Source organism: Xiphophorus couchianus, chromosome 2 (assembly GCF_001444195.1).
Source record: "Xiphophorus couchianus chromosome 2, X_couchianus-1.0, whole genome shotgun sequence".
Classification (NCBI taxonomy): domain Eukaryota; kingdom Metazoa; phylum Chordata; class Actinopteri; order Cyprinodontiformes; family Poeciliidae; genus Xiphophorus; species Xiphophorus couchianus.
This window is the reverse complement of record NC_040229.1, coordinates 9,135,804-9,161,651: the sequence shown is the minus strand read 5'-3', so window position 1 is coordinate 9,161,651 and position 25,848 is coordinate 9,135,804. Positions and strand designations below refer to the sequence as shown.

General features: G+C 40.3%; 1 protein-coding gene across 2 annotated transcripts; it reads right to left on the bottom strand.

The window, feature by feature from the left end:
* Positions 1-1,174: 1,174 nt before the first annotated feature.
* Positions 1,175-25,549, bottom strand: ambra1b (autophagy/beclin-1 regulator 1b). Of its 2 annotated transcripts, XM_028033631.1 has the most exons (19): positions 25,105-25,549; positions 19,175-19,385; positions 18,164-18,222; positions 17,372-17,555; positions 16,043-16,215; positions 15,760-15,826; positions 13,507-15,023; positions 12,177-12,263; positions 10,841-11,029; positions 9,708-9,788; positions 9,529-9,629; positions 9,170-9,280; positions 8,332-8,520; positions 8,102-8,256; positions 7,438-7,577; positions 6,222-6,326; positions 5,130-5,317; positions 4,428-4,547; positions 1,175-4,107 (listed from the first exon to the last, which is right to left on the bottom strand). In XM_028033631.1, the coding sequence occupies exons 2-19, from the start codon at positions 19,304-19,306 to the stop codon at positions 3,596-3,598; spliced, it is 4,110 nt and encodes a 1,369-aa protein (XP_027889432.1). In that variant the 5' UTR covers positions 19,307-19,385; positions 25,105-25,549; the 3' UTR covers positions 1,175-3,595. The 2 variants fall into 2 exon arrangements, with proteins under 2 accessions (XP_027889432.1, XP_027889440.1); XM_028033639.1 differs by lacking the exon at positions 12,177-12,263.
* Between the last annotated feature and the right edge of the window lie 299 nt (positions 25,550-25,848).

Genomic DNA, 25,848 nt, shown 5'->3' with positions numbered 1-25,848 from the left:
CTCAAACGGTTTGGATTGTTGTGAAAACGAACCGCAGCAGCTGAAAATGTAAGAATGTTGTGATTTTGTTGCCAACCGGACCGAGTTGACCGGTCAAAACATCCCAAGTATCGTCTGTTCAGTCTGATTTAATTTGACCGTTCTGTAATAATTACAAGAAATTAAGATTGAATTTGTTTTTATCATAGGAGGAATATTCCTAAACTCAGACCCACATGTTGTTTAGGTGTGACCTAGATTTCATTTTACGTTTTTAAACAAATTTGTAAAAATATCGGGAAATATTGGCCATAACAGCAAAATTTTACACATCGTTGCATCCCTACAAGTCCTCCTGTTTATTTTTCTCTCAACCCTGGGTCACAGCTGGATTGTGATGGGAGTCTCTTCCTGTTAAAAGCAGAGTGTTCCTCTCCACTTTCCCCACATGCTTGCTCAAGAAGAGAATTGCTAGCGAGTCAATGACTCGGTGCAATCAGCTGGGATTATTTAGATACCCAATATTCTCAAACTGAATTTGACTGAATCTGAATTTAAGAACTGCAGTTATTTGAAATTAATTTGGACCGATCTGGAATAATAACAAATAAGAAAATAATTATCAGTTGTGAGGAATTTTTGGGACAAAATAGAGAAAGAACTCCATTGTTTAAGACAAACGTTTTGTCACATGGACCATAACTGTTTAGTCAAACAGCTGGGTCAAGAAAATAGTAAAAAAAAAAAAAAAACCCAAAAAACAATCTAAAATTAAACGAATAGCATTTTTCTGTAGAAAAGGATGTTAACCACCATACCTCAAAAAAGAGAAAAAGATTTCACATGTTTACTGAAGTCACTTCCTTTCTAAATGTTAGCTATATTTAGCCAAATTCAAAGCTGAGTTATGTGCAGCAGAGCCGGTTTTTTAGTAAAAGTCTCTGGATAAACATGGTTCTACTTATAAAAGCTCGTTTATAAAAAGATATAAAATTTGTGTCATACTTAAAATTTTCCATGGAACATTATGTCAGTAATAATTTTGCCCTGGTTGCAAATAAAAAGTTTACATCTTCTGCATCCTTATTGAGCTGCAGTTTGGGAGCCGCACAAACTCAGTCCGAGGTCCACACACGGCCCGCAGCCATACTTTGAACACCTCTGATTTAATGTTAAAAAGAAAGAAAAAAAAAGGCATATTTATAATTTATTTTTGTATTTTATGAATGAAATATGTTAGTGTTGAATCGTGTGGATAAGACACAAACATTCGTCACATCACAGAGAAACTCTCAAAGCTCTTTAATTACATCACGTCTAAAAGTCAAAGAATCGGGTCGGAGCCGTCCGAACTCCACAGTGGGATCCTGACACAGCAGTACCGTTCAGCGTTTACACTCATCCCTCTGCAACCTGAACACACACACACACACACACACACGTCACAGAGAAACTGGGTCTAAAGCATTCACCAATCAAGTCAGCTCAGGAGGTTTTGCTGTTGCCATGGTAACAGATATGTAACTACCACGGCGATCGGTACCGAACGTCACATGGATCCACAGACAGCAGAGGAGGATGAGGAGGAGGAGGAGATGAAGGTCTGGAGGCGTCAAGTTGCTTTAATTTTACCGAACAGAACTCCGAATCCCATGATGCTTTGAGGGCACTTCTCCAGTTTCTTATGTTGAATCTGACTCCAGATCAGCTGGTAAACGCTTAGAGCTTCGGTTGGTACTCCGATCCGATTAGAACCGGAACCAGAAACAGAACTTCACCAGTCCAGGTTCAGAGTTTGAACACACTGACGACACCAGCGGGCTCCGTGGGATCAATTCAGGAGAAGTTCTGGTCGTAATCCTGTTGAAGTGCAGAGTCCATCAGAACCACTGGAAGATGCCTTCATGAAGAGATTTACTGCAGCAGAGTTCTGATTGGGTCGGAACCGGATGCTGAGGAGGAGAACTCAGCGCTGCTTTGCAGAAACAACCGGATCAGTCACATGATCAGGAACAAAGTCAGTCCATGATTTGATTGGCCGGCGCTCAAAAGGCGGAAAAAGAAACCTGATTGGGCCTTTGAACGTTCTGACTCAAAAACAAACCCGGTACGGAACCAGAACCCAGTTCTGGCAGACACAGGATTTGTTAGGAGTCATTTTGAAAAAGGAGACAGAAGTCGAGTTTCCGACCCAGATCCGTTAGGCAGTTCTGGTCCATTTCTGCTACTCAAACAGACCTTCCTGGATCGGGTCTGCTGTTCTGTTCCTGATGAAGTTCTGCTAGGACTCTGGATGAGATTTATGACGTAGTATCAGGTCCAGGATAAGAAACGAAAAAAATTCAATTATGAAACTAATCCTGGAACGTGAGAAAACGTTTGTAATATTACAAGAATAAATTCAAAGCATCGCGAGAATAAAGTCGTAATGCGAGAATAAAGTCGTAATGCGAGAATAAGCTACTGTAATATGATGACTGTTCTCCAAAGTCGCTCTTCTACGACAAATAAAGCTGAAGTAGCGCAAGAATTAAGCCTTAATATTACAATAAGTTATAGTAGTGCGCACGGTACATTATAATATTCTGACTTAATTTTTGTAATATTACGGCTTTATTCTTCTACAACTTTCAGTAATATTACAACTTTTTTCTCACAATACTGCGACTTTTCGCGTAAAGACGTTTCTCTTTTTTTCCACCTAGACTGGTCCTACTAGAATAAAGTTATTACACTGCAGCTTTATTCTCATAATGTTACAACTTTATTCTTGTAATTTCATTTAAATTTTGTTTATTAGCCTGGCTTTGATATCCCGCCGTAGATTTTGACTCGGTTTCGCTGATCCAAAGTTTTCCAGAACTCCTGGAGGTCTGGATGACGGACCGGATTCTGGAACAGAACCGTGAACAAACAGACATGATGGATGAAATCAAAAGTCATTCATTAAAATCACACACACGCACACACACACTTCTGTTCAGGCTCATGTAGCACCAAAACACACCGTAGTGCAACTGGGTTTTAAGAAGGATAGGGGGCGGGGCTTGAACAGTCCTGTGATTTCCCCCATCGGTGGGAAAACGGTCGCTCTCCTTTTAAAAACAAAAAACACGGGGGGTTTTTCATGATCCGCAGATTCAGTCTCACCTGTCCAATCAGTCTGCAGTCAGGACTGTCCACCTATAACCTTTGACCCCGCCCACCTCCCCACCGCCACTGTCCTCTCACAGGACGGCGTCCCCCAAACCAAAAACCAAAGAGTCTCACATAACAAAAACTCGGTGCTGAACACTTCAGTCTCTGCTTTAAGCCTCTACATCACACGGCGCTGAACGCGGCACGCTGCGGACAATCTGTGAGGAAGGTGAGCGGCCTCCTCTTCATCACCCCCTCAGAGATGGCACTTCGAAGCGGAGAAGTCGAGGAGGAATGACAGCAGTTCAGCTCAGCTTCAGCCTGGGTTGAAAAGTGCGGTGGGAAACTAATGACGAGTGAGGAAGAGGAGTGAGGCAGGGTGAGGAAGGGGCCTTCAGTGTCAAAGCAGCACCTGTTTCTGTGAGAGTTAAGGCTTTGAGCAGCACTCCGGACCTGCTCCTCTCGGCCAATCAGAGCACTACCTGCTGTACGGGTCGCCGGGGTAACTGTTGGGTCTGCCTCCGTTGCCGGACAACGGGCTGTGAGAGGATGAGGAGGAGGAAGAAGGGGAGGACAGCAGCAGGGAGGAGGCAGAAGGTCCAGGCAGCGAGTCGTCATCGTCGTTCTGTCCGCCGTCGAAGACGTCGTCCATGTCCACTGCTACGGAGAGCCCTGATGGTGCGGGGCCCCGGAGCACCTGGGGGCCCCACATGGGGGAGAGGCGGTCAGCGGCCGGTAGGGGGCGGAGCGGGAAGGGCTGGGGGACGAGGAGGGGTGGGTCGGCGGGGGCCCTGGAGGCCCCTGGGCCCGTCTGGGAGCCCCGGTGGATGCGGTGGCTGACAATAATATTGTTGCCGAAGCCGCCCATGGACGCCATGGTGGTGCTCTGCTCCCGCTGCACCACCGCTGTCATGCCGCCCTCCGCGATCAGCCGCCGGATCCGAGCCAGGGCGTCCTCTCCGGAACCAAACTCGGCGGACTCGGCCGGACCTGAAAGAGAAACGACTCGATTCATCCCTCCATCACGACCGCCGGATCATCAGCAGGTAGACGATGCGATCCGGGTTCGCTCTGTTTCTTCACACAACAAAGAGTTCCTGCAGGTTTCACCAAGTTTAAGTCTATGCATATATTTTGATAAACAAAAAAACTCATTTTAAAAACACACACACGTTTAATTTTATATAAATACGTATATGTTTAATGTTTAAGATGCGGACCACCTGACTACACGACTTAAATTCAATGTGGTTATATGAAAACAATCCTCCAGAGAACGAGACAGTAAATCCAGACGGTGAGTCAGTTACCGGCTGCCGGACCGCCCGACTCGGCGGACGCTTCAGTCCGGACTCCATCTTGGACGGCGCTGCTCTCGGCCATCTCTGGAGGAACCTGAGCGGCTCGACTCGTAGATGGAGCTTCAGCGCCTGAGGAGAGACAAAAACTCCATCAGGATGTTTCTGTCTCTGCATTTCTACTAAAACCAAACAGAACCAAAGACCGGTTCTGAGAGACGTAGAGAACGGATCGGCCATCCTGCTGGACAATTAACCGTCCCAGAAGTTAGAGTTAAAATTTTGTTGTTTTGAGACCATTTTCAAGAAATAGTAATAACATAATAATGCAAGAACACATTCTCAAAGATCAATGAACTTTAAATTATGATGAGCATTTAAAACTGGAGGACATTTTAAATATCCAAAATAAATAAAATAACAGAAACAACAAATAAAATTAACTATGAAACAAAATTGTTCTTCAAAAAGGGTTTAGTTGAGACTAAAGCACCAGACTGGAGACTTTTATCATCCAGTTTTTGGCAGAAAGAGAAAAAAGAGAAAAACGATAAATCATGCAAATGAAAATTTAGCTTTAATTTATTATGTGATTGATTTACATTGATTATTGTGACAGAATTAGTTCATCTGGATGATTTAACATGAACTAATCTGAAAACTAGAGATGAAGGCAGAATGCCGGGATGTTCTAACAGAAGAATGGGTTCGTACTGGGGGGCTGCTGGGACGCGCCGGGCTCCGACAGCTCTCTCTCCGTCTGCGTCTCGGCGTTCTGCAGCTGGACGATCGGCGTCTGCGTTCCCTGTGATGTCACTGAGGGGGCGGGGTTTCTGGGCTGCAGACCGATGGCGTTCATCAGCCCCATGTCTCTGTCGAGCCTCCAGCCGGAGCGGTTTGGTCTGAGGAAAACAAACAGAGGATTCACTCACTCATTCATTCACTCATTCATTCACTCTGAGCTGCTTTTAAACCTCAACCTGAATCTGTTCCATAAACTCGTCACACTTCAGATCATTTCATGTTAACATATACTATATCGTCTCATTAACCCACAAACTTTGCGTTATTTTCTACGACTGAGTATTACGGCAAAGCAGAGAAAAAAAAAAAAGAATTGAGTAACCAGAATAAAGTCACAATTAGGCCACAATAAGAAACAAATCAATTAATCGCATGAAAAATAAAAACGAGTTCAATAATTTACATTTGCATGATTTATTGTTTTTCTCTTTCTACCAAAAACCAGATGGAAAAACGTCTTCAGTCTGATCTTTTGGCCCCTTTTTTCAGGACTTTTATCAACCAGTTTTTCATAGAAAGAATGAAAGAAACAATAAGTCCTGCAAATGAAAATAATTTAATTTATTTATTGCTTATTGTGACAAGCCTACACCCACTATTATTTAATATTGGTATGTGTATTCTGTTTTATTTCTTTACATTTCTTACTATTTATTTTACATGTTTCTTCTTTTCTTTCTATTGTTTATTAAAATCGCTGTCAAAGTATCGGTTGCTTTGTTTATCATAATGCACGAGTCTAATTGATTTTCCCATCAAGTGTTGTGCTTTTATGACCGTTTAGTAAAATTTGCTTCTTTGGGAATCAATAAAGATAAAAATAAGAAAAAAAATGCAAATCTACCCAAATTCTGCAAATTATGAGAGAATCTGCGTCAATAATTGTGGTGGTAGCTTCCTGGAGGGATTGAATAATTAGATCATTTTGTGAAAATAAAATAATTTTCGTATTCGTTTCCACGAATAAAGCGTCCAGATTGACTCGGCCTCTGAAGCTCTCACCCTGGTCTGTCAAAACCTCGGGTCCGGCCGGTTCCGCTGTTGTTGACGGAGAACAGCGGTTCGCTGCTGGGCTCTGCAGGACTCTCACCGTCGCTTCTGTAGAACCTGAACACAAACGGACGGAAACGCGTCCCGGGTTAATGCGCGTCCAATCAGGAAATCTGCAGCGTGGAGGAAGGAATCACTCGCTTCGCAGCCTCGTTAACGGATCCAAATGGGCTTTTCCACTTAGAGTTCTTCCTGTGAGGGCGTTCATTAGGATAACGAGGTTACATGGAGGAGAGGGGGAGGCCGGGTCACATGATGCTTAAGTTTCCATCAGGATGATGGAGGTCAGAGCGAATGATAAGCAGAGACACAAGAAACCGTCTGATAAATGAAACTGAAGATCTGGAGGGACGGGACGGGGGGAGACAGAGAGAGAAAAAAAGGAAAAACGGAAAAAAGAAAAAGAGGGAAAAATGAGAAAAGAAAAACAAAAAATAAAGAAAAGAAAAATGGACAAAAGAAAAAAGAGGGGAAAAAGAAAAACAATAAAAAAGGAAAAAACAAAGATGAAAAAAGGACAAAAGACAGAAAAAACAAAAATGGGAAAAAGAAAAGAAGATTTTTAAAAAAAGAACAAGAGAGCAGAAGAGGAAAGAAGGAAACAGGAAAAATAAGGAATAATGGAAGGAATGATAGGACAGAGGAATGTATAAAGAAAACAAGGAAACAAGGAAGGAGGAGAGAGATTATCACAGAAGGGAATGGAGAGAGAAATGAAGGACAGATTAAAAGAAAGGAAGACAGGAAAGAGTAAATGATGCTAATGAAAAGAGGGAAGGCTGCAACATTTAGACAGCGGATAAAATATAAAACCTGGAAATGCAAATTTATTTTTTGACTCTACTTTTTATACTCCAACATTTTTCAAAATCTGGGTTAAATTTAATCCCAAAGTGCTCCAGAAATATTCAGAACCTGGAACAAATCAAAAATCCTTCAGTTCTGAATGATTCTACAGACAAACCTGAGGATACTAAACAAAAATCCGATCTCCTCCTCTCTCCATGGCACAGGAAGTGACGCCGTTCCTTGGTTCTGATTGGTCAGAATTAGTTTCTGACAGGATGTACCATTCTTCACCTGCTTTATGAGGTGAACAGCCAACGTTTTTTGTGTTTTCTGGTTCAGATTTGTGACATTCAGGCAGAGTCGGAGGTGTTGGACTCACACGGGCCGGCAGATCACGAGGTCTCCCTTGTTGGTGCCGTAGGCCAGACCCATGGCCGGGTCCGGCAGCCACCGGGCCGAGTTGATGCTGACGTGGCGTCTCTGGTCCGGAGCCATGGGGTAAACCACGTTAAAGACCATCTGGGAGGCAGAGAACCACAAACATCCTGAACGTCAGGAAATCTGGGTGTAAAACTTTATTTTCCAAAGATTTAAACAAAGAAGGTCCGATTTTTTTTTTTGCTCGCTTTCTTTTCTAAACAAAAAAAAAGAGAGACGTGACAGAAAATATTTTTAAAAAGCATTTTTTTTAAGAGTAAACCCTTTTCTGAATTGTAAGACAAAGTGTCAGGGAGAGGATATGAAAATGTTTGTTAGCTAAGGGAATAACAGTCAAAACAAAATAGGTCCAATTTTACCAGAATGTCTTAAAATTACAAGGAACAATTTTACTTTAATGAGGAAAAAAGCTTAGTTACCAGGATTTGATGTGACCAGTTTGGTGTATTTAAGTGGGCTGTACTGGTGCAGTTATCAAATAAATGTATAATTCAGTAAATTTATGTCTGTGTTTATAAAAAGAAACATTCTAAGTCAATTTAAGTTGTTCTGTATTAGGAAATACAGAAAAACATTGCTCCGCCCTTGTTTCTTCTTCTTCTCACCCTCATGGATGTCTCTCCACCGTGCGGCTGCTGCAGGCGGAACACCTGCGCCACCATGTGGTCGGTGGAGGGATGCAGCAGGATTCTGCGGGACGCCAGGCCCACCATAACGTAGCATCCCATAGGGGACAGGCTGACGGAGATGGCGTTGGGGCCTGAGGGGGGAAGAACAGCTTTAACAGGGGGCGGAGTCAGGAAAAGATAAAGCGGCGGTCGTGGCGGTGGCGTACCAAATCTCTTGGTGTAGAGCATTTCTCCCAGGTTGTGTGGCGCCAGAGAGTAGATGGCCAAAATGCCCTCGTCAGGAAAACCCCGCTGACTGCTGGGAATGAAAACCGCCAGCAGCTGACCGTCTGCGGAAATGTCGCAGCTGGCGTCATTGTAGATTTTACAGTTTGGCACCAGAACGTTGACAGAGGCTGTAAACAAGAAACACAAACATTTATTAACTCAAACTCAGAGCTGGGTAGTAACTATTTCCATTTACTCAATTACATTTGAGTAATGTTTTTGGAAAAAAAAGTACTTTAAAGAATATTTTTACTACTATGCACTTTTTATTTTTACTTGAGTAATTTTATTATGAAGTTTCTCTGATCTTACTTGAGTAAAATTTCTGGATTTTCCACCCACTGAATGAGAAACAAACATGTTTTAACCAGAAATTCACCAGACAGAAACTACAGTTTTTGTTAAAGTTTCGTGAATTTCTTTTACTGCGTTAACACGTGACATGTTAAACCGCAAATGAATACAATAAACAAAATTAAATTATAAAAACACCAAAATATTTTTTGGCACTCACAGAGTTCCCTACAATGTCTTTTTGATGAAGGGTTCTGGTAACTGACATCTGTCCTGCAGCCGTTGGAAATAAACTTAAATACTTTTTATCAACTTCTAGCCAAGAGTCCGATGTTTCCATGGATACCAAATATGAGGTGCAGTAATGAGTGTAAGAAAAAAAGTTAACATCTTCGCAGGTACTGGACGCCTAACAAGTATTAAAATCATCAAGAAATCAGAAGAAATGAGGGGAATGAGGGAGGAATGGACGAGTTCTCGTACCGTTACTGATCTCTGGGAGGTCAAACTTGGTGAAGTCCCACCACTGCAGGCGGTACGTCGTGTTGGCGATGTTGCTGGCGACCGCAGACTGACCTTCGCCAATAGAGGCTCCTAAAAATGGAGTAGAAAACAGATCAAGGCTGCATTCACATCAGCTCTGCTTGGTCCACTAAAATCAAAATCTAATTTGTTTGTCTAGAAAGTTTGGTTCGTTTGGCGAGGTGTGAATCAAACTCTGGTCTGTCTAGAAACCAGGTCTCGGTTTGGTTAAAGCGATCTCTGGTGCGGCTCAAATGCATATGTAATATTACTCATCTGTGAATGTTTTAAACTTTTAAACAGATTATAGTCTCCCTTACCAGCGAGAACTCTGTTGACAGACGAGTGTGTAGCCAGACCCGGCTGACCTCGCTCATGGAAGATCCCGGCGTACGGCAGGTACTCCGGCAGGAGGAAGCGGCTGCAGAACCAAACCAGATTATTTCAGCATTTGGTGGAAACCAAATGTAACCCGGGATTAATCGTGTAACGGACTCACCGCGGGACAAATCGCCCCAGCGATGGAGCAGACATCCTGGCGTTCCGTGGTGTCCTGTGTCTCGCTCGGTCTCCATTATCACTGCAGGAAAACAGGAAAGGTTCGTATTTGTTCCTTAAACTGTTTCTGAAGGACTCAGACACTTTCATTTGCTGAAAAAACAACATATTTAGAGCAATAATTAAGACAAAACTGTACAGAAAACCTATATTTTTTGTATTGATCTGTAAATGTGTTCTACCCAGAAGTTTTTGTTTCACATGGTACAAATTTAGTAAAAATAAATAAATCTGCAATTAAGCACCATTTATATCCAATTATTAATTACTGAAGTACTTCAACAGATCAGTCCAACACTGTACTGATTACAGGTCGAGCAGGAAGGGAGGAACTTTCTACATGTTAATGTTAGAAGTATTTTTTAGCTGCAAATAATTAAGCATACACTAAAGAAATACTGTGTTGTTGAAGTCCATGAAATAAAATGTTATTTTCTAACTTAAAAAAGGACAAAAAATAATTATTTTTTGCATTTTAATGCACTGAGTAACAAACTGAAATAGTTAAATGAAAACTCTGCATTTATCTGCTTTGATTAGAAGAATCTGTTACCAAAATAATCGTTATCCATCACTGAGGGTACCGGGGTTTTAACCAATAATTCATCAGACACACACCTGCAGTTTTTGTTAAAGTTTCACAAGATTTTTACTGAAATAAATATTTGTTTTGCCTGATTTTGTTATTTATTGTTACTTATATGAATTATTGTCATTTGACTTTAGATTTTGGTCCGTCTGATTATGTCATTTTTAAATATTAAATGATTGATAATTTGAACAGTTACTCAGTAATTGAGTAGATTTTTTACCAAATACTGCTTTACTTTTGCTTGAGTAAAATTATGTTGAAGGATAGCTACTCTTACCCAAGTTTAATTTAATTTACCTCAGATTTCCAATTCAAATATGCAAATATGTTTAAATAAAACAATAGTTTTTTTGTTGTTTGTAGGCCTAATAAATCACAAAACTGCAGAATAATTTTCCGGCTGCTGATTAAATTCCAGATTCCTATCCTGCCTAAAGCAATCGTGTCTCTGCGGCGAAGTTAAACACAAAGTAAGCACTAACTCCAGCTCCTCGAAGTCGACGTCGCTGTTGTCCATGGCGGCGGACGGGTTGGGGGTGGGGCTGTCGGAGGACGTGGACATGGTCCGCATGCGGTGGTTCTGCTGGTACCGAAGGGAACGCTGGCGGATGCTGTCCCTTCTGGACAGATACTGGATCATCCTCTGAGCGTAGTAGGCTGCAGGAGAAAGCCTGCAGAGCAAAGAAAGCGCTTTAGGTCACAGACTGATTCCTCTGCAGCCAATCACAGTTAAAAAAAATCACAGTTAAAATCAATTTTATATAAATAGAACATTTTCAGCAACTAGGTAGTTAATAAAAATCAGTAACACACATCATATAAGTTAACCAATGTTCCAGTTACTGCTAATCAAAGGCAAAGCTAAACAGGTCGGTTTTTAGTTGGGGTGAACCGATTGCAGTTTTCTGGCCGATTGCCCATCTTCAAAACTTTTGACCTGCCGATACTGATGGTTTTTGTCTGAAAAGTTGTTAAATATAGCAAGAAAGTTGTTGAATTGGTAACAGTGGGGTCACTATTGTTAACTGTAAACATGGAGACATGACCTGGTGGGCCCGGTCAGTCAGTCAGTCAGACCTCTCAGTGCAGGGCAGAAGAGGACAGTGGCTGAGTTTTAAACCTTTGATGAGGTAGAGAAGATCGGTTTCACATGCTAGTCTACACTCCTAATTTTTAATCTTGTTTAAGGGAATTCAGTGTTTCGGCTGTTTTGCAGTTTTCTGGAAGTTTGTTCCAGATTTGTGGTGCATAGAAGCTGAATGCTGCTTCTCCATGTTTGGTTCTGGGGATGCAGAACAGAACCAGAAGACCTGAGAAGGTTGCTATGACAACAGCAGATTTTTAATGTGTTGTGGTGCTGAACCGTTCAGTGATTTATAAACTAACAGCAGTATTTTAAAGTCTATTCTCTGAGCAACAGGGAGCCTTTGGAAGGACTTTAGGACTGGGTGATGTTCTCTTTCTTCCTGGTTTTAGTCAGAACACCAGCAGCAGCGTTCTGGATCTGATTGACTTTTTAGGCAGACCTGTGAATAGTTTCTCTATTAGTTCTTTAATCCTGGAAATGTTCTTCAGGTGATAAAAGGCTGAATCTTTAACCGTCTTTATGCGTCTCTGAAGGCTCAAACTCAGATTTCGGGTCTGATTTCTTGTTTCCAGCTGTAAGAACTAAAGCTGTGTCTGACTGTAGATCGTTCCTCTTTAGGTCCAAAGATAATAACTTCAGTTTTGTTTTCGTTTATCTGGATAGAGTCCTGTTGATAAACAGCTCTATCCTGCTGGAGAATAAAAGTCTGGCCGGTGAGAGCTGTGTGGTACCTGGCCGGGTCTGGGTAGATGGGATGGTCTCTGGACCCGGACATGTCGTATCGAGACAACGATAGCAGGGATGACTCCAGCAGCCGCCTGTCGGGAACAGACCGTTGTTAGAACGGGATTTCTGCAGCGTGGAGGAACTTCAGTGTTAAAATAGAAAAATTGGACGGATTTAGGACTTTTTTCTGGCCTTCCTCAAACACTAAATCAAGTGGATCTTTGGACCTTTCAAAATGGCTCTGAATGACTTCACTAAAAAACCACATATAGATATGATAAGAAATTACGTTTTTAGCTGTTTTGAAGCAGTTTTATGGAATAATTGCGTTAAATTTCCACAACATAATGACACTAAAAGGGGCGATATTTTTATATCCATTTTTCCTAACATTAGGTTAGAGACCATCTGCAGCTACTGCACCTACATCTAGTATAGACATTTTGTTTGCAACGAAAATACAATTTTATTTTGAAGCTGACATTTATCCATGTATGAATGATACTTTATAATATGACTTACATTTTAATTTATTCAAGTTAGATAAAATTTACTTAGGATTTTTTAACAGCTATGAAATATTAGTCCACATGTTTTTTTCCTCTTGGGCTGAACATGTAATTGCTATTAATGTTTGACTGTTTACAATCAGCACCCCATAACTACCTGCTTTTGTTTTTTAATCAAGAACATTATGGAAAATGTAGCTCTTTATGTTGAGGAAGACGGCTGGACCTACTGATACAAAAGAAAACTCAGGTTTTTAAAGGGGCAGTATTGTGTTTTCCAGGCACAGAGTGACATTTTATAGCAAAATAAAGTAACTATGTGACCTTCAATTGACATAAAAATTATATATATATAGTTATATCAAATATGACTTAAAAGAAATTTTACTTTCACTGTCTCTTTAAGAAACTTCTATTCTGTGTGAAACTCCGCCTTCAGGAAGTCATCACAACATGGCTCCTTCATTAATCCTTTAACAACAAGCAGCTACGTTTCATTGAAAAGTAGCTGCTGTAATGAGCAGTTCCTGCAGGTATTTGCTAATTGCTGCTGGCTAGTCTGAAGGAGCTGCTCTGTAAGGCGGAAGCTCAGAAATGGCAGCTCTGAGGAGGAGCTGCGCCTTGAAGGTGGGGCTAGATCCACCCAGGTGTTCTGCACACCTGAATGGTTGCCATGGAGATTAAAGGATCAAAGCAACATTCCAGGTATGATTTGAGGGAATAACATTATAACATGATGTAAAGCTCAAAAAAGTTAATTTTACATGATACTGCCCCTTTAATCGATAACTTTGATCCCGGATCGGAGCCGACTGCAGCGCCGTACCTCCTCAGGGAATCCTCATCCGGCGGGTCAACAGGCATTTCTTGGCTTAAGGCCTCTGGCGGCTCAACGGCCCGGCTGGTGGTGGCCTGCCGGTACACCCTCTCCCACTGCGCCGTGTCCTGGTTGTAGACCAGGCCCACTGTCTGTTCAGTGGTCTGACTGGGTGGCGGCGCCAGCGGAAATGCCACCGCTCCTCCTCCACCTGGAGGAAGAGGCGGCTGCTCGCTGGTCTCTGGCGCTGCCCTCCTCTCCCTCTCCTGGGTCTCCAGCGTCCTCCTGCTCTCCTCCGGCTGCCAGGCGGCAGCAGGCGAGGGGAAGGAGGAGGAAGAGGAGGGAGGATCCAGCGAGGAAGAGGAGGAGGTGGTGGAGGAAGTCTGGTGCGTGCGCTCCCAGCGCTGGGAGTCCTGGTTGAAGGTGAGCAGGTTGTGGCAGGCCCGGCAGCGGTTCAGGTGGTGACCTCTGGAGGTCGGCGGTGGCGGCGGCACGTTGTTCTCCAGGCTGTGGGAGGTGGGAGGTGGTGCTGGCGGCTGGTAGTGGATGATGGTTGGCGAGGAAGAGGAGGACTGGGCCGGCCTGTCCGGATCCATGTTGTTGTTCAGCAGCTCTTGGCTCGGCTCCTGGTTGCCATCGGCGATGCTGCCGCCCAGCGACGGGTCGATGTCGATGCGGTCGAACTCCAGGAAGTAGCGGCTCAGGTTGCACTGCAGAACGTTCCGAAAGGAGGCCGAGGAGCCGCGGCCACCATCCCAGAACGGGTGGTGGCCGCTGCTCGTCCCGGCGCCGTCACGGCTCCCCGGCTCCCCCTGTTGGGCAAAGCCCCGCCCCTCGGAGGCGGAGGTGTAGAGCGGTGACTGGGACGAGCCATCCTGCTGGCGGAGCACCGACAGCAGGCTGACGGAGGAAGAGGAGGAGGTCCTGGGAGGAAGCATGGCGGGGCCTGCCGCGCTGTCCCGCATGTTGAGCAGGCTGCGGGTCCAGTCCGGGCCGGGCCGCGCTGATCCCAGCGGCTCCATGATGTTCGGCATGATGGGGTTCAGGGAGGCGCCGGCGCTGTAATAGACGGAGGTGAAGGCAGAGGGCCGCTCCGAGGGCTGCCGCGGCTCTGTGCGGGCCGAAGAGAAGGTGGAGGCCGTGGAGAGCGTTGGCGTCTCCGTGGAAACCGACGGTGTCGATGTGGAGGCGCCGGTGGGCAGGCAGCGCTTCCGGCTGACGGAGCAGCGGGTGCAGACGCACACCATGCCCAGGTGCTGGGTGCAGCCGGGGAGCGAGGGGCCACCGGGACCGCCGGGCGATTCGCTGACTCCGCTGCCGCCGTCGCTTATGGACCGCGGCGGCGGTGGAGGCGGCGGCTGCTGCTCGGCTCCGACGTTGGGTCCCGGGGAGCGAGAAGACGACAAGATGTGCAGGAAGTTGTGGAGGATTGGCGTCCGGCGAACCGGCTGGGAAGGCAGGAAGGAGCGCTGGCGGAAGTGAGGCATCTCCACGCTGTCCATCGGGACCTCAGAGTCTTCCTCATTCTGGGACAGAAGAGACTCATCAAACGAGGAAATGACCAACATGAAGATTTTCTTCAAAATAAAAACACTGATTAACACCAATAGCAATTTAAAACGTCACTTCAGAAACACTAAATCTTACCAAGTATTTTTATACTTGGTAAGATTTGTAATGACTTAAAAGAAATGTTAAGTCTTTTAAGTAATTTGTAATGCAAATATCTTAGTGCACTTGAAACAAGGAACATCTAACTTACAGGGTAACGTTTCCAGCAAGAAATGAGCTTTTACGCCAATAATTCCTTAATACTGATGAAAAAGTCCTAGTTCATCTGCAAGATTATTTCACTTATAGCAAGATATTTTTCCCATCTTACAAGTGCAGAAAAATCACAAGACAAATGTTAAGAACTAATCTTTATTTTACCAGGATAAAAATATCCATTGAGATGTTAAACCTGTTTTTCAAGGAAATCTTAACCAAAAGGTTAAAAGAAAATGAAAAGCTATTAAAAAAACAACAATCTGCCTCAAGACATTTTAGTTTATATTTAAAGAAACTAAACAAGGCGAGTATAGTCAATCTAAAAGTTTCTTGTAATGAGTTCGATGAAGAGAGAGCGCAGTGAATGAAAGCCTTCTTGCCAATTCAGTTTGAGCAAAAGGGGCAGAAATAAACAGCGAAAAGTATAAAAGTCAACATCTTTCAGTGAAACTGAAATATGCCAGAGAAATTGGAAATTTTTGCACAACTCACCTGCTGATTGGACGGATTCACAATCGCCGTGAGCAGGTTGTGACCCAGAGGATCAAATCTCACCAACCTGGAACAAACAACAAGAACAGGACTTTTATTTTTTTACACTTTTCTTCCAATTTATCACCCTCCCCTAAACTGAGCAGAAGCTCACTTCCAAACGGCCTGAACTAAAAGTAAACATGCTTTTATTCAAAGAATTAGAGTGACGCATCATTTTGGAGGGTTAAATCTTCCGGTTGGGTTCCCGGCCTCGCATCGTGGCGACTGCTCTTCGACCCACCTCACTCGTTCCGTGTCGCTGCCCGTCTTGACCACGGCGAAGGGCTCCGGGCGGCTCCAGTCCCAGAAGTGAAGCTCGTTGTTGGTGGCGATGAGGAGGAGCTGGGCGGTCGGGTGGAAGGCCAGAGAGGCGATGGCTACATTGCTCTCCGTAAACCAGCTCTCACTGCCGCCCTGGAAGCAAATCACCCAGTTCAGCCCAACAAAGTAATGGAAATAAATTATTTGTACTGGTATATTTTTAATGCTTATATTCCCGTTTTCATTCAGTCATAATTCAGACATTTCTGATTACAAAACATGCAGTTGAAATATTATTGTTTTTCATGACAGGTTTTATGTTAAAGGTGCAACATGAGAGGTTCAGGTTTTCTATTGTTTTTCAATGCAAGAACAATATTATGGATTTTTAAATTTAAAATTATGAATTAAGACTTTTGTTGGACAATCAGCAGGTTAATAAAAGTGAAGCTGCAACTAAAATTATTTTAAAAACTGATTAATCAGATAAAAGAAATGGTACCTTTGGTATATTTTTTTCATCTAGCCTCTGAAGCCGTTTTATCCAATGTTAGAAACACATTAAAAGATGAAAATGAACAAATATTTCAACTTCTTTTTTTAAATAAGAAACATTTATTGCCTAAAATGCAATAAAACTGCATTTCTTTTGTGTAGCTTAAAGCTTAACATCAACATGTAAAAAGTTCAGTCATTTCTGCTTGGCTTAACATCAATATAGTGCAGACCTAATCTGATCATTATTTTTTGGATTAAATGATTAATAATTCGATAATAATTAGATAACAAAAAGAGCTCAGCAGGACATTTTTTTAAACAGAAGTTTCTCCGGTGAAGCTAAAACTATGTTCCAAGAAAGGTTCTGGGTAGAACTTACTTACAGACAAAAGTTCTTAAACACAAAATGTATATATTTTTGCACAGTTTTGGCTTTTTTATTGCTCTGAATGTGCTGTTTTCATCAAATGGCCATGTTTGGCATACATATTCCAGTTAATATTCATGAATTTGTAAATTAGTTGACAATTATTTCAATGATCAATTAATCAGATTAATCGTTTCAGCCCAAAATGAAATAATTCTGTTTTTTGTTATAATATTTGCAAGCAAACAAAAGAGCAAAACTTAGATGATCCAAACCAAATCTGATCCAAATGTCAAACTGCAACATTTATCACATTTTTTACAGTTTTACTTTGTTTGGTTCAGGATTCCTTCTAGTCATACTGAATGTCTTCTCAGTTTACACTTATTACTGGACAAAGATGAAGAAATTTCCTGAAACAGTCCCAACTTATTCTGCACTCACATGCAGGTCCCAAATGCGGACTTCCCCATCAAGGCACCCGGAGGCCACCAAGCCAGGAATGGTGGGGTGAAAGGTCACACACCAGGGGGTTCTTCGATGGCCCACTAAGGAATGGAGGCACTTTCCAGTCTTCACCTCCGTTATGTAGATGTTGTGGTTGACGTGTGTGGAGGCCATTAAAGACCTGCAGGAACAAATGAGGCAGTTTTAATCATTAATGATTCCAGTTGGTTTTAACATTAAGTTGACATGAGGGGAATAACTGAAAACATGGAGACTTTATTCATTGTTCTGGAACTCAGAGCGATCTCAGATTTTATTCAAACAACATCACCCTCCCCTAAACTGAGCAGAAGCTCACTTCCAAAAGGCCTGAACTAAAACTAAACATGTTTTTTATTTAAAGCCTCAGTGTGACGCAGCGTTTTGGAGGGTTAAATCTTCCGGTTGGGTTCCCGGCCTCGCTTCATGGTGACAGCTCTTTGACCCACCTCACTCGTTCGGTGTCGCTGCCCGTCTTGACCACGGAGGGAGAAGTTAAGAGGTTTTACTTCTTAAAGATGAAATCTAATTGATGAAGGATGCTAATGTAAAAATAAAAAGCTAATCAAAGCTTAAAAGCTTAATCTTTAATTCTAAAAATCCAAGAGTTTTCTTTAGTCTTTAGTTCTAATGTTTATGTTCTTAAAAGCATTTCTAGTACTGCAGACAAAGTCTTTTGAAGGTGGGTGTGTGGGAGCGTGCGTGTGTGTGTGGTGTGTGTGTGTGTGTCCATGCATGTGTGTGTGTGACCTGTCCGGGCTGAAGGCCAGCAGGAACGTTGATCGAGGGCTGTCTGGAAGCTCCACTTTCTAGAAGAGACAAAACCCAAAACATTTAAACTCAATCCAGAATAAATGAATAATCCTAAAACATCCATTATTTGAAACACTTTAAATTAATGTCCTGTTAATAATAACAAAAAACAAGATGGCTGAAAAATATGAGTCCTTTACAGGTGGCTACGGAGGACTTATCCTGACAAAATTGGCCAATAAACATAAAAATAAATAAATGAGTTGATAAAATAATGAAAGTGCCAATTTTGATTCCAAAAAATAAAAACTTTCCTGACTTATTTAAATCAGTGTTTATCATTTTCACCAGTATTAATTTAAAATGATTGGTATTATTTAACTTTCCATTTCATTCCCAATTTTTATTTCATAAATGTTATTTTTTTAATCTACTGTTACATGTAATTATCTGTATTTACTTTGTACCTTTTTGGTCACTTTTTAATTGTACATTGATTTATTTTCTCCTCTCTTTTTCCATTTATTTGAAGATTAATATTTTCGTTTTCATCATTTTTTCTTTTCCCTTCTGATTATTTGTGAAAACGTAAAAAATAATAGAGGAGGGTAAATAAACACAGAATATGCAAAAATAAATAAATTCTGAAATAAAATCTGATGGTAAATACAAAAAATTATCATTTTTTAAAAAAAGTTAATAAAAACAGTAAGATTGGAAATAAAATGAAAAATTAAACAGTGACATGTTAAAAATAATATACATTTTTCTACACTGTGATCAAATAAAATAAGTGTTTTTTTCTGTATATTTTTTGGATGCAATATTTGATCAAGATTACTTTATTTTGCCATTAATGTATTTCTACGTTTATTGCCATTCATAATGGATGATCAGGAGAACACTAGGCGTTTGGTGGAAGGCTGCACTTGATTGCAGCATTTATGTGCTGAGGATGTCCAGTTTCATTAAATCCAAGCTGTTGGGACTTGAGCGTTTTTAACCCACCTGACTCTGCCATTTCATCCAGCGGACCTTCTCCTCCACCAGCAGCTGCAGGAGCCGCTGCGAGCCGAATGTCTGGGATCCCCGCTCCCGGCTCGACAGGATCCGGACCGAGTTCCTCTGACGGGACGCCATGTTGCTACGGGGCGGGGCTCAGCTGATTGGCTGCTCTCTCCTGTTGCCGTCAGTCTGTTGTCGCCATGCAGAGGCCAGGCTATGACAGAAACAGATTGATTCAGAAAATATTTGCACCATAATTCTATTAGAAAACAGCAAAAACACTGAGGAACTATCAGTAGTTTGAATTTTACTGTGAGAAAAGCGTACAAACACTTTTCAAGGTAAGTTTTCAAACTTTTCCAGCATCACTTTGGGGATAAAAAATAAAAGTAAAATGTAAAAAATACAGTTTCAATTCATTATTGTATATCATTAATTACTGTTATTAATAATGTATTGTTATAGAATTTGACATTTACAATGTAAAATTGTAATAGATATATATATTATTTATTTTATTTATTTATTTATTTTTTTTACAAAATATTATTATGCTCACAAGGTAGTCTGAAATGTTCAGTATAACAACTTTCTCCTAAAATATATAAGCAGATTTTAATCAACAAAGGTTTGCACTTTATTACATTATTACAAAACTGTGCAATTTCAATATCAAGCACTTTCAAGGGCTTTATAAGAAATCAAGCACTTTCCAAACCTTAAAAACACCAAAATGAAATTCATAAAACCTCTGAATCAGACCAGGAAGAAAATAAAAAAAGTACCAAAGCTGCATCAGAGACGATGAGGAGTTTCGTTTCCTCAGCAGCCGTTAATCCAGAGTAATAATTATTCTCACTTTGAAACGAAAAAAAAACCATGCATTTATTCAGATTTCAGTCTGCTGATCTCTGCAGCTTTAAAGTTTAACTAGCGCTTGAATTTACAGAGTTTCCATCTGCAACGTTCCTCACAGGAACAGGAACGCCGTCAGACAAGCAGCTAGCGCTCAATAAATAAAACGTCCATGACACAGCGCTTCTCCGTCTTGTTTTTTCACAATGCTCCAACAGAAACAACAGTTTATGATACTGATTATATGCTCCAGATATTTGATTAAAGGTGGAAAATTTTATTTTAAAAAAGTATACAAGTTCAGCAGCTTCACTGATTCACAGAAAAAAATCTGAATATGTTCAATCTGTTCTTTTCTAAACCCAAAAAATTAAAAAATAAAAATCCTGTAAATAAGCAGAGAAAAGTTCAAAATCCGCTGTAAAAGTAACGCTAGCTCAGGGGTGTCCAAAGTGTGGCCCGGGGGCCATTTGTGAGCCAAATAAACTTGTTTCGCGGGTCCAGGTAGATTGATTCAGACATACCGTTTTGTTATTTCTTTGTTAAAGGCCTGAGCTTTCAAAACTGATACAAATTAAAATCATAAAATGGAAACTTTTTCTGACCACATTTTTCACTTGCAACTTTGTTTTAGAGTAAATAAAACCACAGACTCACCAAAAGCAGACCTGGGTGGAACCAATGATAAACTCTGCTAAATAAGGCAAAAGTTTCTAAAGACTGACTGACCCACTTCCTGTTCTTGTTGCTGAGATAATCTACATGAAGAAGAAGAATTAAGGCATTTCTTTTTGTTCTTCTCAAATATGGCAAACACGGTAAAGCATTTTCATCAGAATACTTTGTTTCATTAAAACAAACAATTTTCTGATTCTGATATTTATCAGAACCAGCATAAAATTTCGTTTTGCTTACTGATTATGTAAAAACAAGAAATATATTACAGCTAAATTGTCCCAGAAGTTATTGAAATAAACAATAATACTGTTGTCCTGAGATCATTTTCAAATAATATAATGATACAGGGCTTCCCCCAGTGTATTATAAGCCTGGCGGGCCGCCGGGCTTAGCATGTTTTCTAGGGAAAACCCTGTGATATTGATGTAATAATAAAAGGACACATTCTCAAAGTCAATCAACTTTAAATTCTGAGGAACATTTAACACTGGAACAGGAAGAAATTTTAAATATCCCAAAATATCCAAAAACTGTCCTTAAAAAACAAAAGATTTTGTTGAGACTAAAGCACCAGACTGAAACTTTTGTCATCCAGGTTTTGGAAGAAAAGGAGAAAAAAGAAGAGAACGAGACAAAAATTCATGCAAATGGTAATTATTGAGCTTGTTTTAACTTAAAATGCCATTAAGTGATTTATTGATTATTGACCTAATTCACATGAACAGATTCTACCTGACCTCTAAAACTGATCCCATCTGAAATGTTTAAACACAAAGCTTAATTTAGAGTTGCATATCTTACTCCTGTCCACACACACACACACACACACACACACACACACACACACACACACACACACACACACACACACACACACACACACACACACACACTCCGCTACAAGTCAGTATCAGCTGAGGAATGAACAGTGTCACCAGATGATGTGTCACCGCCAGATTAAGGAGTAACCAGGTCGGCATGAAGTGCCTAAGATCAGAATAATCCACACAGCTGAACTGTGTGGATTATTGCGTGATTAATACGTGACCTTTCGCTGACCCCGCCGCAGCGTTTGGGTTTCATTCAGAGAGCGGGGCGGATCGGGGTAACACCTGGATTTAAAGCATCAATCTCAGTCAGAGGAGAGAGAAGGAAGTCAGCGCATTTAATTCAGAAAAAAACTTTCATTTTGAACGCAAGAAAAGTTTAACATTTTACTGAGGAGAAAACGACAGAAATTATCAAAGAAAAACTTAAAAGTTCAATAAGAGACATTAGTTGTGACCTAACATTTAAGCATTTTTACAAGATGGAGAAGCAGGGCTGCAGAATATGAGAAAATTTTGCAATGAGCATAACAGTTGCGATATCACTATATTTAGGCCTGTTAACTCATACATTTTGCTGGGCGATAAATTGCTCCAGACGTTACTGCGATAATATTGGAAGCCATTTCAAATATCCAAAATAAATAAGCAAAACAACAAAAACAATAAATAAAATAAATTATGAAGTCTCTGTAAACAAAACTGTCCTCAAAAAAAAAAAAAAAAGCAGGACTAGTTAAGACCAAAGAACTTTTGTCATCCAGTTTTTGTTTGGAAGAGAGAAAAGAGAAAAACAATTTCTTTGTGATATGAATGCAGAACACACTCATAATGCGATTCGACATATTTTGCAACCAGTTTGTGTAAATTATAATTACACTATGCTTAACATGCAACATAATCACTCATAGAAACAGCTGCAAATTGATTTTGTTCATCGTCAAACTGATAGATTAGAAAGTATATATATTTTAAATCTTGTTTATTTGTGATCCACAATGCTTAATGGAAAGGTTTGTGACTTTTGATATTATCAGTAATTAATGTTTATTTTAATCTGTCGTTGCAGTTTGTAATCAAACGTGCTTTGCTAGAAACGACTGGTAATCTGAAATCATATTGTGATAATAGGCCTGTCACGTGATAAATTTTACTGGACAATAAAATACTGCAATATAAGACTTTGTTTCTATGTAATTTTAAAATAATACAATGGTAATGGTATAATAATACAAGTCTTCCCTCTCAAAAACCAATACATTTTAATTTTGCAAAACGTATCCAAAATAAAACAACCATAAAAACAATGAAACAAAAAAAGAAAATAAATACACACACAATAGAAACCATAAATAAAATGGATTATTTTGCCTCCCTAAAACAATATTACCCTTCAAAAAAATATCAGAATGGAAATTATCAAGCTTGTTTTATCTTATCATGTGATTAATAGATAGCTTATTGTGACAGGTTTATGTAATAATTGAAATAGCTGAAAAATAAATGGAAATGTAACATTTTTGTCCGTAACACACTGCTCTATTAGAATGAGTCGTCAGGGCAGAGTGAGGACTGTAAATCACATAAAGGGAGGAATTTTCCTTCACTTTAGCCTCTTTAATAATAATATTAACAGGTTTCACGCAGAGGGAAACAGCAGGAAGATCCTGGATTAAATCCCAGCCAGATTGTAGCTTTGCTTTTCAGTTTAGGTTTTTAATTTCTGTTCAGTTTCTCCAACTTCTTCCTAATCCCGTCTAAAAAGCACAAACCGAGTTAATGGACGATCTGCATTTTCCTTCAGTTATGACGACGTTTTTCTCACTTATCAATGCATGAATTAAACGCACAGCACTGGACACTTTTTATTTCAATAAAATAAATATAAACTGTCTGGATTGAGGACTGCAAGTCAGAATGAGTCATGAAAACTGAAATCAGCAAACCACATTCCCAGCATTTTCTGGTAACAAAAAAAGTAAATCTGACCAGGAGGACAATAGTCACAAGAAATTATAACCAACCTGAACTCCCATTATAACTGAGAACAAGCAGTAATATCCCTCAAATGGAGCTTTATGATTATTTTAAAAAAGCTAATGAGACAACACTTCACATTTCCAATTAACTAACATATTCTTATGATTGGTCTTACTTCATAAATCAAAGTGAACCAATCAGATCAAACAGCAACCATTTTATAAAAAGGATCTGATTTCAATCCAGGTTTCAAACTAATACAGTCAGTCAGAGATAAAGAGCAGAAATTCCAGGTTAACTGGAAAGAAAACAGTTTCCAATAGAAATGAACGACATATCAGTATTGATATACTGATATGTCCACGTAACACTGGAACTGGAAGACATTTTAATATGCAAAATAAATCAACCAAACCACTGAAACAATAAGCAAAATAGATTATGAAGTCTCAACAAAACACCATAGGAATCATTAGGCTCAGAGTGGGAAAACAAGCAAAACTTCCAGTCAGGACTTTTGTAATAAAATAAAGAGTCAAACTAACCACATTGTACTGCGGGTCAAAAGTTTGCTGTATTTTTCAAAAATAGTGACTTTTCAATATTAAAGACCAGCATCACATTAACGATTAGGCAAACTACACAAACATGCACGCAAATGGAAAATATCACACCTATTTTAATTTATTATGCAATTTATTGATTTATTCCTTATGGTTACAGACTTCGATATACCAGAGATGGATGTGTTGTCCTCTTCACTTGATTTATTTCTTATTTTTTAAATATGTACTACTTCTTGTCTGGAAAAAAGGATCCTGATTCTGGTCAAAGAATCAGCAGGACTACAGGAACTTCTGCATCATGGTGGGACAGCTGTAACGATCTGATGAGCTCAGCATGATGCCAGTAGAGATCTGAAGCCATCCAGGATTTCTATGTTGGAGCAGAAGATCATTTCCAACTCCTACCATGAGGCAGAAGTAACAGGAGGTTCCACATTCCAAGAATCTGATTCAGGAACAGTTTCTGCAAACTAGGATGTTGGCCTGAAGAAAAACTGTCCTTTATGAGAAATTATCTCATGTCACAGTATTTAATTACATTTTTTATTGCTTAGAGTTATATTTTTACGGGAAAATGTTACATTTGTATATTATTTATTGCTGCTGGTCTTGTATTTGTCTCTTGTATGAATATTCTTGTGTGATACCGAGAAATAAGGTCTGGATAAATCAATTTTGAACACTGTTTATGTCCAACTTCGACTCTCTAACACCTAAAAACATTATAAAATGTCAACATCACCCACAAAAAGTCACCCAAGCATAGTTAATTTACAACAAAGTCACTAACTAACCTAAAAGAGACACTAACAAACCAGTAATCGTTAATCTGGTGATGTTAGCTGGATATGTCCAGCTAACCTTTAGATGAAGCTAAAACCTACATTAATTGCTGTTTAAATATATCCAGTGTTTCTAAATATCCTTTATAAAAAGCTATAGTAAAAGGTGAGAGTATAAACCCAGCATTTAAATTACAAAATAAAAAAATCCACATTTAAAGCCGAATAATCGGAGCTCGGCCTACCTTCACAGCTGCTGCTAACGGGTTAGCTGCTAACAGGCTAGCTTCGGTTAGCCGCTGAACAATAAACCGTCACACAGAAACATCCGCGTCTCCGGGTCACTCTGCTGGGCAGGCTCCGTTCAGATTAGCGGCCAACGTTCGTCTCCAACGAGGTAAAACAAATCCAGGTTGATTTTTGAGACATCGGTCCGATGGTTAAATAGCTGCCAGACGGCACTCTGCTGCTGCGCATCCAGCTAACGGCTAACCAGGCTAACTCCGCAGGTTGGCTCGCAGATCGCCGAGTAATCGAACGCTACTAATGTAAGGAGGATATTTTTAATATAAACCACCAACGTAGGGCGCAAAGGTGAAATATTAGCTTTAACGTTGGTGTATGCATTCTGCACTAATTCTCAAACAATAAAGCTTCTAGAAAATCAGGCTGTTTCGTTAATTCTGACAGAAAAGTTGCTCTTCAGTCGACTGGCGCTCCTTAAATGGACTAGATAAATCAGAGTCAAACGGTTTACAAATAATCCACTGATGTAATCTAAAAATAATAAGTCACAGAAAAAAAACATAAGCAAAAAAAAATTTTCTTTTAAATAACAGACATATGGGTAAATCGAGGTTAATTCAAATAATTAGATTAGCAATAAAAGTTTCTTTATTTTAGTAATAAAATTAATAAGAAATACACTCAAACTATTTGTAGATTACGAAATTATGCTATGGACTTTCACAATAAGGGTAAGTCACCAC

Coding starts and splice junctions, on each gene's coding strand:
- ambra1b (XM_028033631.1), bottom strand. CDS start 19,306: ATGGCGTCCCGTCAGAGGAACTCGGTCCGGATCCTGTCGAGCCGGGAG. Junction 15,024..15,759: donor TGAATCCGTCCAATCAGCAG/GTGAGTTGTGCA, acceptor CTTCTGTCCCAG/AATGAGGAAGACTCTGAGGT. Junction 8,521..9,169: donor CCTCCCAGAGATCAGTAACG/GTACGAGAACTC, acceptor TCTTGTTTACAG/CCTCTGTCAACGTTCTGGTG.